At 51.0% G+C, this 12,500-nt stretch overlaps 7 protein-coding genes across 7 annotated transcripts; 5 read left to right on the forward strand and 2 right to left on the reverse strand.

Annotated features, from left to right (window-relative positions):
- Window positions 1–8: 8 nt before the first annotated feature.
- N7462_002774 (putative transporter) lies at window positions 9–2,211 on the reverse strand (the record flags this gene model as incomplete). The annotated part of the gene is made up of 6 exons (XM_057074500.1): window positions 9–390; window positions 446–612; window positions 689–786; window positions 842–970; window positions 1,036–2,003; window positions 2,060–2,211. 6 exons carry the CDS (start codon window positions 2,209–2,211, stop codon window positions 9–11), a joined length of 1,896 nt encoding a protein of 631 aa, XP_056938141.1.
- Window positions 2,212–2,998: 787 nt separating this feature from the next.
- On the forward strand, window positions 2,999–3,361 carry N7462_002775 (uncharacterized protein; the record flags this gene model as incomplete). Its single annotated transcript, XM_057074501.1, has 1 exon — window positions 2,999–3,361. The coding sequence occupies one exon, from the start codon at window positions 2,999–3,001 to the stop codon at window positions 3,359–3,361; it is 363 nt and encodes a 120-aa protein (XP_056938142.1).
- Window positions 3,362–3,570: 209 nt separating this feature from the next.
- N7462_002776 (translation termination factor eRF1) lies at window positions 3,571–5,485 on the forward strand (the record flags this gene model as incomplete). The annotated part of the gene is made up of 5 exons (XM_057074502.1): window positions 3,571–3,697; window positions 3,788–3,837; window positions 3,965–4,336; window positions 4,402–5,158; window positions 5,253–5,485. The coding sequence occupies 5 exons, from the start codon at window positions 3,571–3,573 to the stop codon at window positions 5,483–5,485; spliced, it is 1,539 nt and encodes a 512-aa protein (XP_056938143.1).
- A 555-nt stretch (window positions 5,486–6,040) lies between these two features.
- On the reverse strand, window positions 6,041–7,061 carry N7462_002777 (prephenate dehydratase PHA2; the record flags this gene model as incomplete). The annotated part of the gene is made up of 2 exons (XM_057074503.1): window positions 6,041–6,940; window positions 7,002–7,061. The coding sequence occupies 2 exons, from the start codon at window positions 7,059–7,061 to the stop codon at window positions 6,041–6,043; spliced, it is 960 nt and encodes a 319-aa protein (XP_056938144.1).
- Window positions 7,062–7,316: 255 nt separating this feature from the next.
- N7462_002778 (uncharacterized protein) lies at window positions 7,317–8,453 on the forward strand (the record flags this gene model as incomplete). The annotated part of the gene is made up of 2 exons (XM_057074504.1): window positions 7,317–8,001; window positions 8,077–8,453. The coding sequence occupies 2 exons, from the start codon at window positions 7,317–7,319 to the stop codon at window positions 8,451–8,453; spliced, it is 1,062 nt and encodes a 353-aa protein (XP_056938145.1).
- A 537-nt stretch (window positions 8,454–8,990) lies between these two features.
- N7462_002779 (uncharacterized protein) lies at window positions 8,991–10,370 on the forward strand (the record flags this gene model as incomplete). Its single annotated transcript, XM_057074505.1, has 5 exons — window positions 8,991–9,025; window positions 9,090–9,271; window positions 9,331–9,428; window positions 9,847–9,889; window positions 9,955–10,370. The coding sequence occupies 5 exons, from the start codon at window positions 8,991–8,993 to the stop codon at window positions 10,368–10,370; spliced, it is 774 nt and encodes a 257-aa protein (XP_056938146.1).
- Window positions 10,371–10,747: 377 nt separating this feature from the next.
- On the forward strand, window positions 10,748–12,404 carry cbf5 (pseudouridine synthase CBF5; the record flags this gene model as incomplete). The annotated part of the gene is made up of 4 exons (XM_057074506.1): window positions 10,748–10,856; window positions 10,919–11,075; window positions 11,164–11,795; window positions 11,872–12,404. The coding sequence occupies 4 exons, from the start codon at window positions 10,748–10,750 to the stop codon at window positions 12,402–12,404; spliced, it is 1,431 nt and encodes a 476-aa protein (XP_056938147.1).
- Between the last annotated feature and the right edge of the window lie 96 nt (window positions 12,405–12,500).

Genomic DNA, 12,500 nt, shown 5'->3' on the forward strand with positions numbered 1-12,500 from the left:
GTGTCGAGCTAGCTCTCTGAAATCATCTCCCTGGGCAGGAATGCCCATACTGTTCCAATTGTCGCCAAAATGCAAGATGTAATGAGCAAAAACCAATCAAGAATGCGCTCACGTCGGCTAATTTCGTCCCCAAAGATCTTCAGATAGAAGGCCAGAGGGAAAATGATGCAAATTGTGAAGCAGAGAAACGAGCCCAAAAACGCCATGATCCGATCAAAACTTGGGAATACAATGGACAAGACCACAATTAAAGCAACTGTGAAGATGCGAACCGCAACTCGAATGAACTGCTGAATTACCTCTGTGCGCCGCCCAGACCGGGGATCTGCCGACACGCGCCCCATGTTCACGCCACAGAGGACTTCAAATGTAGCAACCAGAGGTCGTGCACTAGATTTTCTGTTAGCATGATTCTGTGATAGCAGGGTGAAGCCTTCCGACTTACTTCAATGGCACCTTGGTCAGCGGGATGATGGATATAAAAATAATAATACAGACAGACAAGGCTTGCGGATAATCGCTCACGGTGAGAATGTTAGCCGTGATTTCATCACGAACAATGTCACCAAACATGAACCAGCCGATAATTGCCATGGAGCAATCGAGAGAGAACTATAAATGGTCTCGTTAACGACAGTGGTTCCCAATTCAATTGCAAATTAATTGCATGGATATGCCTTCTCCTTACTGTAAACAAATAAGTTGCCCATAGACTTTTCCCATATTTCTTCGGGTGCCTCATGTCTCGGTAGATATTCGGGAAGACGCCATGCCCACCCCAAGGCGCTATTCCCCGGCGTTAGTATCTTGATGCTGGTTCGAAGATGGATATAAAGCTTACACATAATCAGTCCAAAACTAAGAGGGAGGGTAGCCCAATTTTCGGGGAACAGAAATGTCTTCGCCGGCTGTTGCAATGAACCCGGGCTATGTGGCTTGATCAAGCCATCAACACAGATGAGAATAACAACTGTTTATCGTCAGAAAAGCCAGCCCTTGATTCTAACTTACCCCAACAGATGATGTAAGACTTACTGGAAGTGCAGGAGATGATGCCCAGAATGCTGGTCACGCTGAGAAACCGGAGGGGCAGGAAATTCAACGGGACCAATACAACTCCACACACGATCTTCCATTGCAGGATGCTCAGAGAGGGAACCAACGCATACAGGCTGTCTGCGAATAGGACTACCAAGGCCACGCAGGCCCCTAGAAGCTCCAGGCAGAAAAGAAAACTAGTCACCAAACGGGCATGATGTCCAAAGCTAATATAGGCAAGGTCGGCATACGTGACAAGGGTCTTGTCCACATCCAGACACTTGGCCAGGATCTTGGCCGTATAGGAGGTCGTCACGGCAGAGTATACGAGAAATAGTAAGCCCAACACCCATCCGGCATGCTTCATGGCCAATGGAAGACTCAGCAGCCCGATACCAATCAGAACGTTGACCGAGTTAAAGATGGTTTGGGGCACAGTTGACTGCCCAATGATGATGTCCTCATGCGTCCCATCTTCATGCTCGATATGCTTGAGTAGCAAAGGCTCTCGATCAGGATCGCCCGTGCCGTCCCCCACGGCTTGCTGCTGTTCTCGATGAAACTGGATCGCATGGCGTCGCGTGGCCTCGCTCACCCGCGAGGAAATCGTGCCGTAAGAGGTCGCAAAGCTCCGTTCAAACGAGGAGGCAAGTAGCCCGGCACTGGGAATTCCTCCCCTCGATCTAGTAGTGCCATGGTTTCCTTCCTCGCCCAGTTCTTCTCTATCCGAGTCATCGGACAGAAGAGGGCGCTCGACGTCGGATGCCCGACCCCAAGATTGGGAGCTTCGGGAACCATACTCAATCCCCGTTGCAATAGCCAATTCGTCGTCAGTGTCAGCAGACACGAATGATGAGCGCCGGGGAATGACTTCCGGGAAACAAGCTGCTCTTTGCCACGAGCGGGCGAAATTATCGATACTGTTTGGGCCGCCTGCTTGTCGGAATCGAGAAAACGAGGAAGACCTGGGTAATGGGAGGTTAGAGAAGCCATGAAAAGCAAGCAATGGCAGAAAGCCTACCTCTCTCGACCCCAATTTTCGACCTCAGCGATCGCATTTTCTCCACTCGGGTGGCCAAAGTCATACGAGCTCGGCTGAGCGGCCGCTGGGATTCTCAACGAGCCATAGCTGGACTCTCCTTCCGGATGTTCTTCTGTGTTCCTCGAAGACATTTCTGCCTTTGTCTTTCTCCGAAGAAAAACCCTGCGATCAAACCCGTCACACAAGCAGTGACCCTGTGTGGCTCCGGGGCAGTCGTTTTGTCTGCCTCGGGACGGGATCCTCGTGATAGCGCGTGCAACGAGGTGTGAGGTTCCTCTCGCGCCGTCGATCAACCAAATTGGCCGTAGACTGCCGGAAAAAACCCCTATAAGAGCGGGAAGCCCAGTGCTGTGGAGGGGAGACAGGAAAGATAAGGTCGCACGAGAACCCGAGGACGACGCCCCGAAGCTCCTCAATCTTCGCTAGTGTGGGGTGATAGCGTGCCATTGCTGATAAGCGCCTGGCTTCCCGTTGTTTCATGTAATGCTAATTGACGACTTGAACTAGCTAGGGTGGATAGGAGATATGCTCCCAATCACAACAATCTAGTTTGTCTAATTAAGCTCATAAATTTGGTTACTATTCAGTTGCGAAAGACAAATCATCAATATACGGAAGATGACCTGGAAAATCAATATTGTGCCAGGCCTTCATGAATGGCGCATGGCCAGCTTGTCTTAGATTTTGTACTCGAGAGAGCAGATAGTACGACTCAAACAGACGGGTTTGATTCATTTCTTTTCTGCTTTAGGTAAGAAAGAACCAGATAGGTCCTCTGGCCGGAGACCGGAGAGGTGACATTATGGGATTATCCTATTATATGCAAGACTGAGGAGTCTGTCAGAACCTAACAGGCTGGCCGAGATGATTGGCCGTGGAGTACTAGTACAGAGTCAGTCACAGTAATATCACTCCAACATGCGGCAGTGGCAGGATCCCCCATGTACTCGGTACATGCAGGTCGCAGGCCAACCCGCCACCACCAGCCCAACCTGCAGTTTGGCCTTGAACGGGCGTCAATGTCCACAGGCGCAACTGGGCCGATCGGCGCGGGAATCCAGGTGGCACCCCATCAAGGTATCCAGTACCAGCGCCAGGCACTGGCCCGCAGCCTATTCACGCGGTACTGAGTACAAGCAGGGGCCCGATGCCCTGGCTTACCTCATCCCACCGCCCACGGAGCCCCTCGACCCCACGGTGCCTGAGGAAATTTGCAGCCTCTACGTCAAACCAGCAAAGGTGTGTCCACCCTCCCTGATCTTCCTGGGCTGTCATTTCTGAATCTGTAAAAACGTTTTCCTTGTTTTGCCAGATTTTTCAAATATCGAGGATCGTGAATTGCTGACTTTCCGTCTTGGGCTAGGTATTAGGCAGGTCCCAGGCTTTGTTACTTCGGGTCTCTCCCATTTTGACCCCCCGATTAGGCGTCGACAGGCAAGGCCTCTGATACTCTTTCCGCGCAGTCGCAGAACACCTTCGCCTCGCCCATCATGAGTTCCCAACAGCAGGGCCAGGGGGAAGCGGAGAAGAACATTGAGATGTGGAAGGTGAAGAAGCTGATCAAGCGCCTGGAATCAGCCCGTGGAAATGGAACCTCCATGATTTCCCTCATCATTCGTACGTCCTGCATTCCCCCTCCGACTGTCGCAGAGACGTCTCAGACGCCCTGTAACCGAACAATGGACACCCACTGACGTTCCGTTGCAGCGCCCAAGGACCAGATTTCTCGCGCAGCGAAGATGTTGGCTGAAGAATACGTACGTATCCCTTTGATCTCTCCTATGTTGCCCTCGAACAGACTCGGAAGCCACAACAGGGCTCTCATTTAATCCAAATATTTGAAGATAAGATGGAAATCAGCATACTAACCCCATGATTTGCTAGGGTACCGCCTCCAACATTAAGTCTCGTGTCAACCGTCTCTCCGTTCTGTCGGCTATTACCTCCACCCAGCAGCGTCTCAAGCTGTACAACAAGGTTCCCCCGAATGGCTTGGTGGTCTACTGCGGTGAAATCATCACATCGGAAGGAAAGGAGCGCAAGATTAACATTGACTTCGAGCCCTTCAAACCCATCAACACCTCTCTGTATCTGTGTGACAACAAGTTCCACACCGAGGCCCTGAGCGAGTTGCTGGAGTCGGACCAGAAGTTTGGTTTTATTATCATGGATGGTAACGGAGCTCTGTTTGGTACCCTGAGCGGAAACACCCGTGAGATCCTTCAGCGTCTCTCCGTCGACTTGCCCAAGAAGCACGTGAGTTCTGTCCCTTTCACTCATTCTAGTATTTCAGGTTTCTCATGTCTGTGCCTTCTTTTCAGGGTCGTGGTGGTCAATCCGCGCTGCGTTTCGCGCGTCTGCGTGAGGAGAAGCGTCACAACTACGTCCGCAAGATCGCCGAGTTGGCTGTCCAGAACTACATCACCAACGACAAGGTCAACGTCGCAGGTCTCGTCCTGGCTGGTTCCGCCGACTTCAAGAACGACTTGAACCAGTCTGACATGTTCGATCAGCGTCTGCAGGCCAAGGTCATCAAGGTTGTTGATGTGTCTTACGGTGGTGAAAACGGCTTCAACCAAGCCATCGAGCTGGCTGCCGAGACTCTCAGCAGCGTCAAATTCATCCAGGAGAAGAAGCTGATTGGAACCTACTTCGATGAGATCTCCCAAGATACTGGTAAAGTCTGCTATGGTGTTGAAGATACCCTCAAGGCTATGGAGCTTGGTGCTGCCGAGACTCTGATTGTGTACGAGAACCTGGATGTCACCCGTTGGATTCTGAAGAGCTCTACTGGTGATGAAGTCATCTTGCATACCACGAAGGCCCAGGAGGCCAATCGTGAGCTTTTCACGGACAAGGAGACCGGAACAGAGATGGAGGTCATCGACTCGAACTCCTTCCTGGAGTGGCTTGCTGAGTCCTACAAGGACTTCGGTGCCAATCTGGAGTTCGTTTCGGACCGTTCCAGCGAGGGTAACCAGTTCGTGAAGGGCTTTGGTGGTATCGGGTCTATTCTCCGATACAAGGTGAACTTTGAACAACTCGCCGATTATAGCGACGACGATGAGTTCTACGACGGTATGTTTTGAAACTTATGTTATGACGTGATCACCACAAACCATAGTTACTAACCTGTTCGTTGCTGCAGATTGACGTTTCGGCCACCTCGCAGAGAGCGAGGATGAACGGCCAGAAGCTCCCTCAGCGAGTCTTCTGACGGCTCGCCCCGTGGGACATGAAGGCGGCTCCAAAAATGGAATCCAGGCATCCGTGAATGACACCGTCAAATGGGCTATTCCGAGCTTTGTGAAGCTGCTCAGAGGTCAGTTCAACCCAAATTCCCAGCCCGCGTTTCCGTTTCTCTCACTAACATTCTTCATGTATAGGGTCATCCAAGCTCCGTAATACAATTCTGACTGAGGTTACCTCAGTGTCTGAGATGAAATTGAAGTGTAGATTGCAATTTTAAGGGTTGGATGCGATTCTCTGCAACATTTGGTCACTTATTCCCCTCTTCCAGTACTTTTAAGTTGGATGGAGTGGTATTTGAGTGAGTCGGTGTTTCTCGCTGCGACCACCCTCGTCGCTGTTGTGCCAGAATGAGACCTTCTGTCCTGGTTCTTCGCTCTTTTTTTTGGCTTATGCACATTCGTTATATTTTGAAAATGCACCGGAAACGTTCATAAATTGCTAGAATCGATGTCCTTATTCGCATCTATTCAAGTTGAAGACCGATTACCCCTATTCTACAAAAAGCTTTTAAGGATGGGAACTTGTATATGGTATCGATTCAAAAAACCCTAGATTTTGTGTTATGTGTCGCCCGCCATATGCAGTGGCCCCGAAATTTGTATTGTTCCTTTGTGAAAAAGGGTTGAGAGGGATATAGTGTAACGGACATAAATGCTTTTGACTTTTCTCATCAATTCATCCCGAAATGAGTAGTGCTTTGGCAGTGCTTCAGATGAGTTTCGCACCCAGCTGGTCTTTCCAGGTACCCAAATCCGTGCAGAACTCGGTGACATGTCGAAGATCATTCAGAGCTTTGAGAACAGCATCTTTATTCTCCTCAGAGGGGGTCCGTCCACACTCCACAAAGAAAATGTATTGCCAGGCACGTTTCAGACTTGGTCTTGTGTTAATACTGGAGAGGTTTAGGCCATGGGCCTTGAATATCAGTAGAGCATTCGCCAAGGCTCCCGGCGCGGAATGATCAATTGCAAACGAAACCAGTGTTTTATGTGTCGTCACTGGGGCCGGCTGGCCCGCTGGTACATGCACATCGGGCTGTTCAAATCCCAGTTGTGCAGTTCGCTCGGCGACCACATTTCTTAAAATCAGAAAACGAGTGGTGTTATCGGCGCGGTCTTCGATATTCTCTTTTAGCACGTCGACACCATGATATTCGGCCGCGAAACGACTGGCAATCGCCGCGCTTCTTTCTTGCGTCTCTTTAAAAACAAATTCGGCGCCTTTGGATGTCGAAGAGACGTCTTGTCGTTCGATTCCCTTGAAATGTTGAGACAGGAAAGCCTCGCATTGACCCCATGCTTGCGGGTGTGTATATAATTTGGTAATCGAGCCGTCATAGCTCTCCCAGCCGGCAGGATATGTGCCCTTGCGAACCAATAAACAATGGTGGACTGTCAAGTAGTACTCCCCGCACACCTTCACATCTTTGTAGAGGCCCGCGCGGTCCGCCAAAAGATCCAGTGTCTGGACCACAGATCCATTGGTTGAATTCTCAAAGGGAATGACTGCATAGTCTACATTCTGCTGTTGCACCGCGAGAAAGGCATCATCAAACGAGGCATGGGGTTGCAATTCTGCTGTCGTCCTCGTAAAGGACTCAGTGGCGGCCTATGACCGAAAACTTTAGAAACTCGGACACATGCAAAATGTGGGGTAGAATGAATTATACCTGATGCGAGAACGATGCCGGTGGACCCAGATAGGCCACTTTGAGGTTTTCGGCGGACATCTTGGGACTGAAAGCTCGCCAATATCAAGACGAATGGGATTCTGAAATACACATGACGCAGAATCCCCCCTCCGCGCTCTTCGATCGACGACCATCCGTACCGAGCGGTGAGGGCGAGGTATCCGGTGCCGTCTAAACAAACAAGGCAAACTTCTGCTCGAAACAGCTCTCGAGTCATCTGGGCAGACCTCTCATTATTCGAAGATTTGCATCACACTTTTGCCCTGCATCTGGCCGGCTTGGTGTTCAGTGTTCATGCAGAAGAGTCTAGTGCGGCCCTGGCTAGTGCCACGGACAGCCCGGCTATGCCGAGCTTACTCCTCACTCGCCGAGCGCCTGCGTAATGAGCTCACAGCGCGCAAGATTCCACTGTTTTACGACTACTTACATCCGCAGCCATCGCATCTGTTGAATATCTCGCTTTGCGACCTTCTGCCGGCGTCCTCCATTCCGTGCAATGCGGCGACCACTCTTCCATCGATCAAATCCCCATTGCCCTTGCCCATTGGACACCATTTGATTTACTTTCCGCCCCAAGTCACATTGTCGCAATTGCTGCCAGACGGCACCGATATTCTCCATACACCCGGAGATCCATTTAACCGGCGGTTATGGGCAGGAGGCAATCTCCGATTCCCCACGAATAGCCCTCTTCTGGATGGCAGCCGCGCCGTCTGTATCGAATCGATCCGAGATGTAACCGTGAAAGGGCGGGACGGAGATGAGAAGGTAATAGTCACAATTGAGAGGCGGGTAGGCACAGTACCAGAAGGCGAAGATGAGTCCCACACGTGGAACCGAATATGGACCCAGAACGAGGCCGACGCGGGGGAGTCGTCTGTTATTGAGAACCGTGACCTTATTTTCATGCGGACCAAGAGTGCCGAGCAGGTCCAATTGGACCAGACGCAATTTTCGAAGCCCAGTCGCATTGTCAAAGGTACACGCTGCATTCACGGTTGATCCGCGACTATCTTGTCTTCATCGACTCGGATTGCTGACGCTGATGAAACAGCGCCCTCCAATGCGACATTCCGCCATGCCATGGTGCCCTCTAAAGCACTGCTATTTCGCTTCTCTGCTCTAACCTTTAATGCCCACTCCATCCACCTCGACCAACGATATACTCAGAGCCAGGAAGGCTATCGCAACCTTCTAGTCCATGGACCGTTGTCATTGACATTGCTCCTCAGTGTGCTACAGCACCACCTTCAAGGCCTCGGTCTCCAGGTTGCCCGCTTTGAATACAGAAACCTGGCGCCTTTGTTTGTGGAAGAAGAGTTGTTTGTATGTGGTAAACCTAAGAATGATCACGGTGCTTGGGACGTGTGGATTGAGGGCCCTAATGGAGGCTTAGCTGTGCGAGGCACTGCGCAGACCGATTCATTGTAAGAAATGAAATAAATAAATAGGCCATTAAGTATCCAATACATACTTCATTGCATTGACAATTAACTTGGTAATACCCCTCAACGAGGCTGATTTACAATCTTGATAGAGATGTCTATCTAGAAATATATTCACCTATCCCCCCGTATGGTAAGAAGATCTTCGTTTTGTTTTTTCCTGGTGGAGGGGATATAATTTGTTATGATCAGAGGCATGTGCATTTGAATATTTGCTGAACGTTCAATAATTATCAACCTAGATTAACGTAATGACATCCCTCTGGATGGCCTTTCCACGTATCTGTGGTGACACCTCGAAACGCGGCTCTGAGTCAAGACCCACAAAATGGGGCGGATCCCGGCGAAACCTCAACCCGTACCGGTGTGACTTAAATTCTCACCATAACTTCTTTTCCCTCTTTCTTCTTCCTTCTCCCACAACCCAGCTTCCTAGCTCATAACCTTCGGGTGTAATGACATGAGCTTTGCCCAACTCAATTTCTAACCATTTAGCACTTGACTACCCTTCTCTCTGATTGAGATGGACCCGTTCTGGCAGGCACCTCCTGTGTCGAGGTACGCTCGTTGTCCCCGCCCCAAATCCGAGTGAGGGCGCGGATATTAACGTGTCCTCTTCCAGAACGCTTGCTGCAGCGACCTTTGTCGTCTCATTGCTCTTCTGGAGTGGCTTGACGGAAGGATGGTGGATCGCCTTTGACCCAAAAAAGGTCTTCTGGACTTTTCCACCCCAGATATGGCGGCTGTTCACGTCCTTCATGCTCACCGGCCCCAGGCTGGATTTTGTCTTTGATCTCTTCAACTGTATGGTGCCTAGGAATTGCATTGGCGTCCATTGACCCAAATGCTAATGATGTGGGTAGTGTGGCGCTTCAGCAGTGCCCTGGAAGAGCGCTCGGGCCGATTCTCCAAGCCTGGGGATTACTTCATCTACATTCTATTCGTAGGCACCGTCATTTTGGTAAGTGCTTTGCGTGACCGAGACTTTTTCTCGGGTAGATGTCTGCGTTTTTATTTTTTGTGCTTTGATACCCTTGTCACCTCACATATCTGCCCGCCCAGCCTTTTTCTAGCTGAAGCGGTTCCTGGAAGTGAGGAAGATTGCCCCTGCATCTCGTGCAGCACTGCCTTATTCGCAAATATTTTATGGTGCTGCATGCGGTGTGGGATTGGTGGGACTACCTATTGAGATAACCGTCGTGATCCTATAAGTTCGCGTTGGTGGTTAAGGTGCCCTACATTCTACATAAAACATCCTGTCTTTCTTTATTTCTCACTATTATACCCCAAATGTCATTCCATTCCTCTTCATGCTCCTTCTATGCCTTCCCATGGTAGCCTATAACCAGTCCCCTCCAAGATGCTAACTTGCCTTGAAGCTCACTGCAGGACTGTTCTTAAATTCAGCAGTTCACCTCCATGGTATGCTCCCTGATTGCCCGTGGTGGCGGGAACGCCTTGGGCATGTACTGAAATTTTTGGAATAGCTCTAACAACAGGACTTTGCTGGACATATGCCCAGGATAACCGCGGGACCAAAGTGAGTTTTTTCATGTTCAGCATCCCTGTCATCTACCTGCCCTGGGCGATGCTCGTAATCACCATGGTCAGAAACGGGTTCTTCGGTGCGGTGATTGAGTTCACCGGCATTATTGGGGCCCATCTGTATGATTTCCACACTCGCATCTACCCAGCCTTCGGCGGTGGAAGAAATTACATTTCCACACCCCAATTCGTGCGCCGCTTCTTTTCAAAGCATACTCCGCGGTCTGGATACCGTGGATATGGCACGGCGTTCCACCAGCCGGATCAATCTGCATCTGCGTCTCAAGCCCAATCGTCCGGTACAGATGCCAGCGACCGCAATTGGGGCAACTGGGGTAGCGGGCGTCGACTTGGCTGAGTCTGTGGGATAGAGAATTGGATCAAACGCTACCAATTCTTCCGAAATAGATCACTGGCACGAATCCAGTCCAGTGTTGGATTGGGCGCCCATAGGATAGGTGGGCCTCATAAACTCACGATCACCGCCAACATGTAACATACAATCCAAGGCAATTAGCGTTCAAGACTGAATGGAATTCCCCCGAGATTGAAGCCAAAAAACAATTGTCCGTAAAGAGTGTCCAGCGTTCTATACTCCGTAATGATTCGGTATCGCGCTCATTGCCACATCACGTGATCACTAGCGGGCGCTAACCCAATCTGGCACTGGAGCTGCCGCACTCGCAAAATTTCGTCGAGCAAATTTTTGGACTTCAACAGCAAACCACCGCTACGATGGCCGCCGTCAACAACCAGGAGATGGACTACGCCATCAAGCCCGAGGTCGTCAATCCGACCATTAACACCGAAGATTGGCCGCTTCTTCTCAAGAACTACGAGAAGCGTATGTCCTTTTGTGCTCGAGAAATGCCATATTTGATCCCGTCTAACTTCTTTCCTGCGCAGTGCTCGTTCGCACCGGTCACTTCACCCCGATCCCCGCCGGCGCTTCCCCTTTGAAGCGTGACATCAAGTCCTACATCAGCTCTGGTGTCATCAACCTCGACAAGCCCTCCAACCCCTCCAGTCATGAGGTCGTCGCCTGGATGAAGCGCATCCTCCGGTAAATTTTTCCCAGCCTCTGTTTCTCCCTCCTCCAATTTCTCTTCTAGAGCAACGATACTAATTATCCATCTTTATTTCTTTTATAGCTGCGAGAAGACTGGTCACAGTGGTACCCTTGACCCCAAGGTCACTGGCTGCTTGATTGTTTGCATTGACCGTGCTACTCGCCTCGTTAAGTCCCAGCAGGGTGCCGGTAAGGAGTATGTCTGTGTGATCCGTCTCCACGATAAGATCCCCGGCGGTGAGGCTCAGTTCCGCCGTGCCCTTGAGACTCTTACTGGTGCGCTTTTCCAGCGTCCCCCTCTGATCTCCGCTGTCAAGCGTCAGCTGCGTATCCGTACCATCCACGAGAGCAAGCTGTATGAGTTCGACAACGATCGTCACCTCGGTGTCTTCTGGGTCAGCTGTGAGGCCGGTACCTACATCCGTACTCTCTGTGTCCACCTGGGTCTGCTGCTCGGCGTTGGTGCTCACATGCAGGAGCTGCGTCGTGTCCGCAGTGGTGCTATGGACGAGACTCGCGGCATGGTTACTCTCCACGATGTCATGGATGCCCAGTGGGTGTACGACAACCAGCGTGATGAGAGCTACCTGCGTAAGGTTATCAGCCCTCTCGAGAGCCTGCTCACCTCCTACAAGCGTATTGTCGTCAAGGACAGCGCTGTCAACGCCGTCTGCTACGGTGCCAAGCTGATGATTCCTGGTCTCCTGCGTTTTGGTAAGTCATTTGCATTTTCCGCTTGGCCTTTTACAAGGAATGACAAACTAATTTGAATTTTTTTTACCATTTATAGAGGCTGGCATTGAGGTCAACGAAGAGGTTGTTCTTATGACTACCAAGGGCGAGGCTATTGCCATTGGTATCGCCCAGATGTCCACCGTGGAGCTTACCACCTGCGATCATGGTGTCGTTGCCAAGGTCAAGCGTTGCATCATGGAGCGTGACCTCTACCCCCGCCGCTGGGGTCTGGGCCCTATTGCCCTTGAGAAGAAGAAGCTCAAGTCTGCCGGCAAGCTGGACAAGTGGGGTCGCACCAACGAGGCTACTCCCGCTAAGTGGAAGAGCGAGTACAAGGACTTCAGCGCCCCTGAGGAGGCTGGCGAGCAGGCTGCTGCTGCTGAGCCCCAGGCTCCTGTCCCTGCCCCTGCTGAGGAGGATTCGACCATGAACGAGGCCGATGCCGATGATGACAAGAAGAAGCGCAAGCGCCACGAGGGCGAGACTGCCGAGGAGCGCGCTGAGCGTAAGCGTAAGAAGAAGGAGAAGAAGGAGAAGAAGGAGCGCCGGAAGTCCAAGCAGGAGAGTGACAGCGATGACAGCGACTAGACGTTCCAGGAAGACCTACCACCAGCCCGGTCTACTTCCTGTACCATATTTTGTGATTTGTTTGCTACTTCTGGAGTCATGGGTCAAAAGGGAATC

The sequence above is a fragment of the Penicillium macrosclerotiorum genome (genome assembly GCF_028827735.1).
Source record: "Penicillium macrosclerotiorum strain IBT 26536 chromosome Unknown utg000002l_segment0_segment0, whole genome shotgun sequence".
NCBI lineage: Eukaryota > Fungi > Ascomycota > Eurotiomycetes > Eurotiales > Aspergillaceae > Penicillium > Penicillium macrosclerotiorum.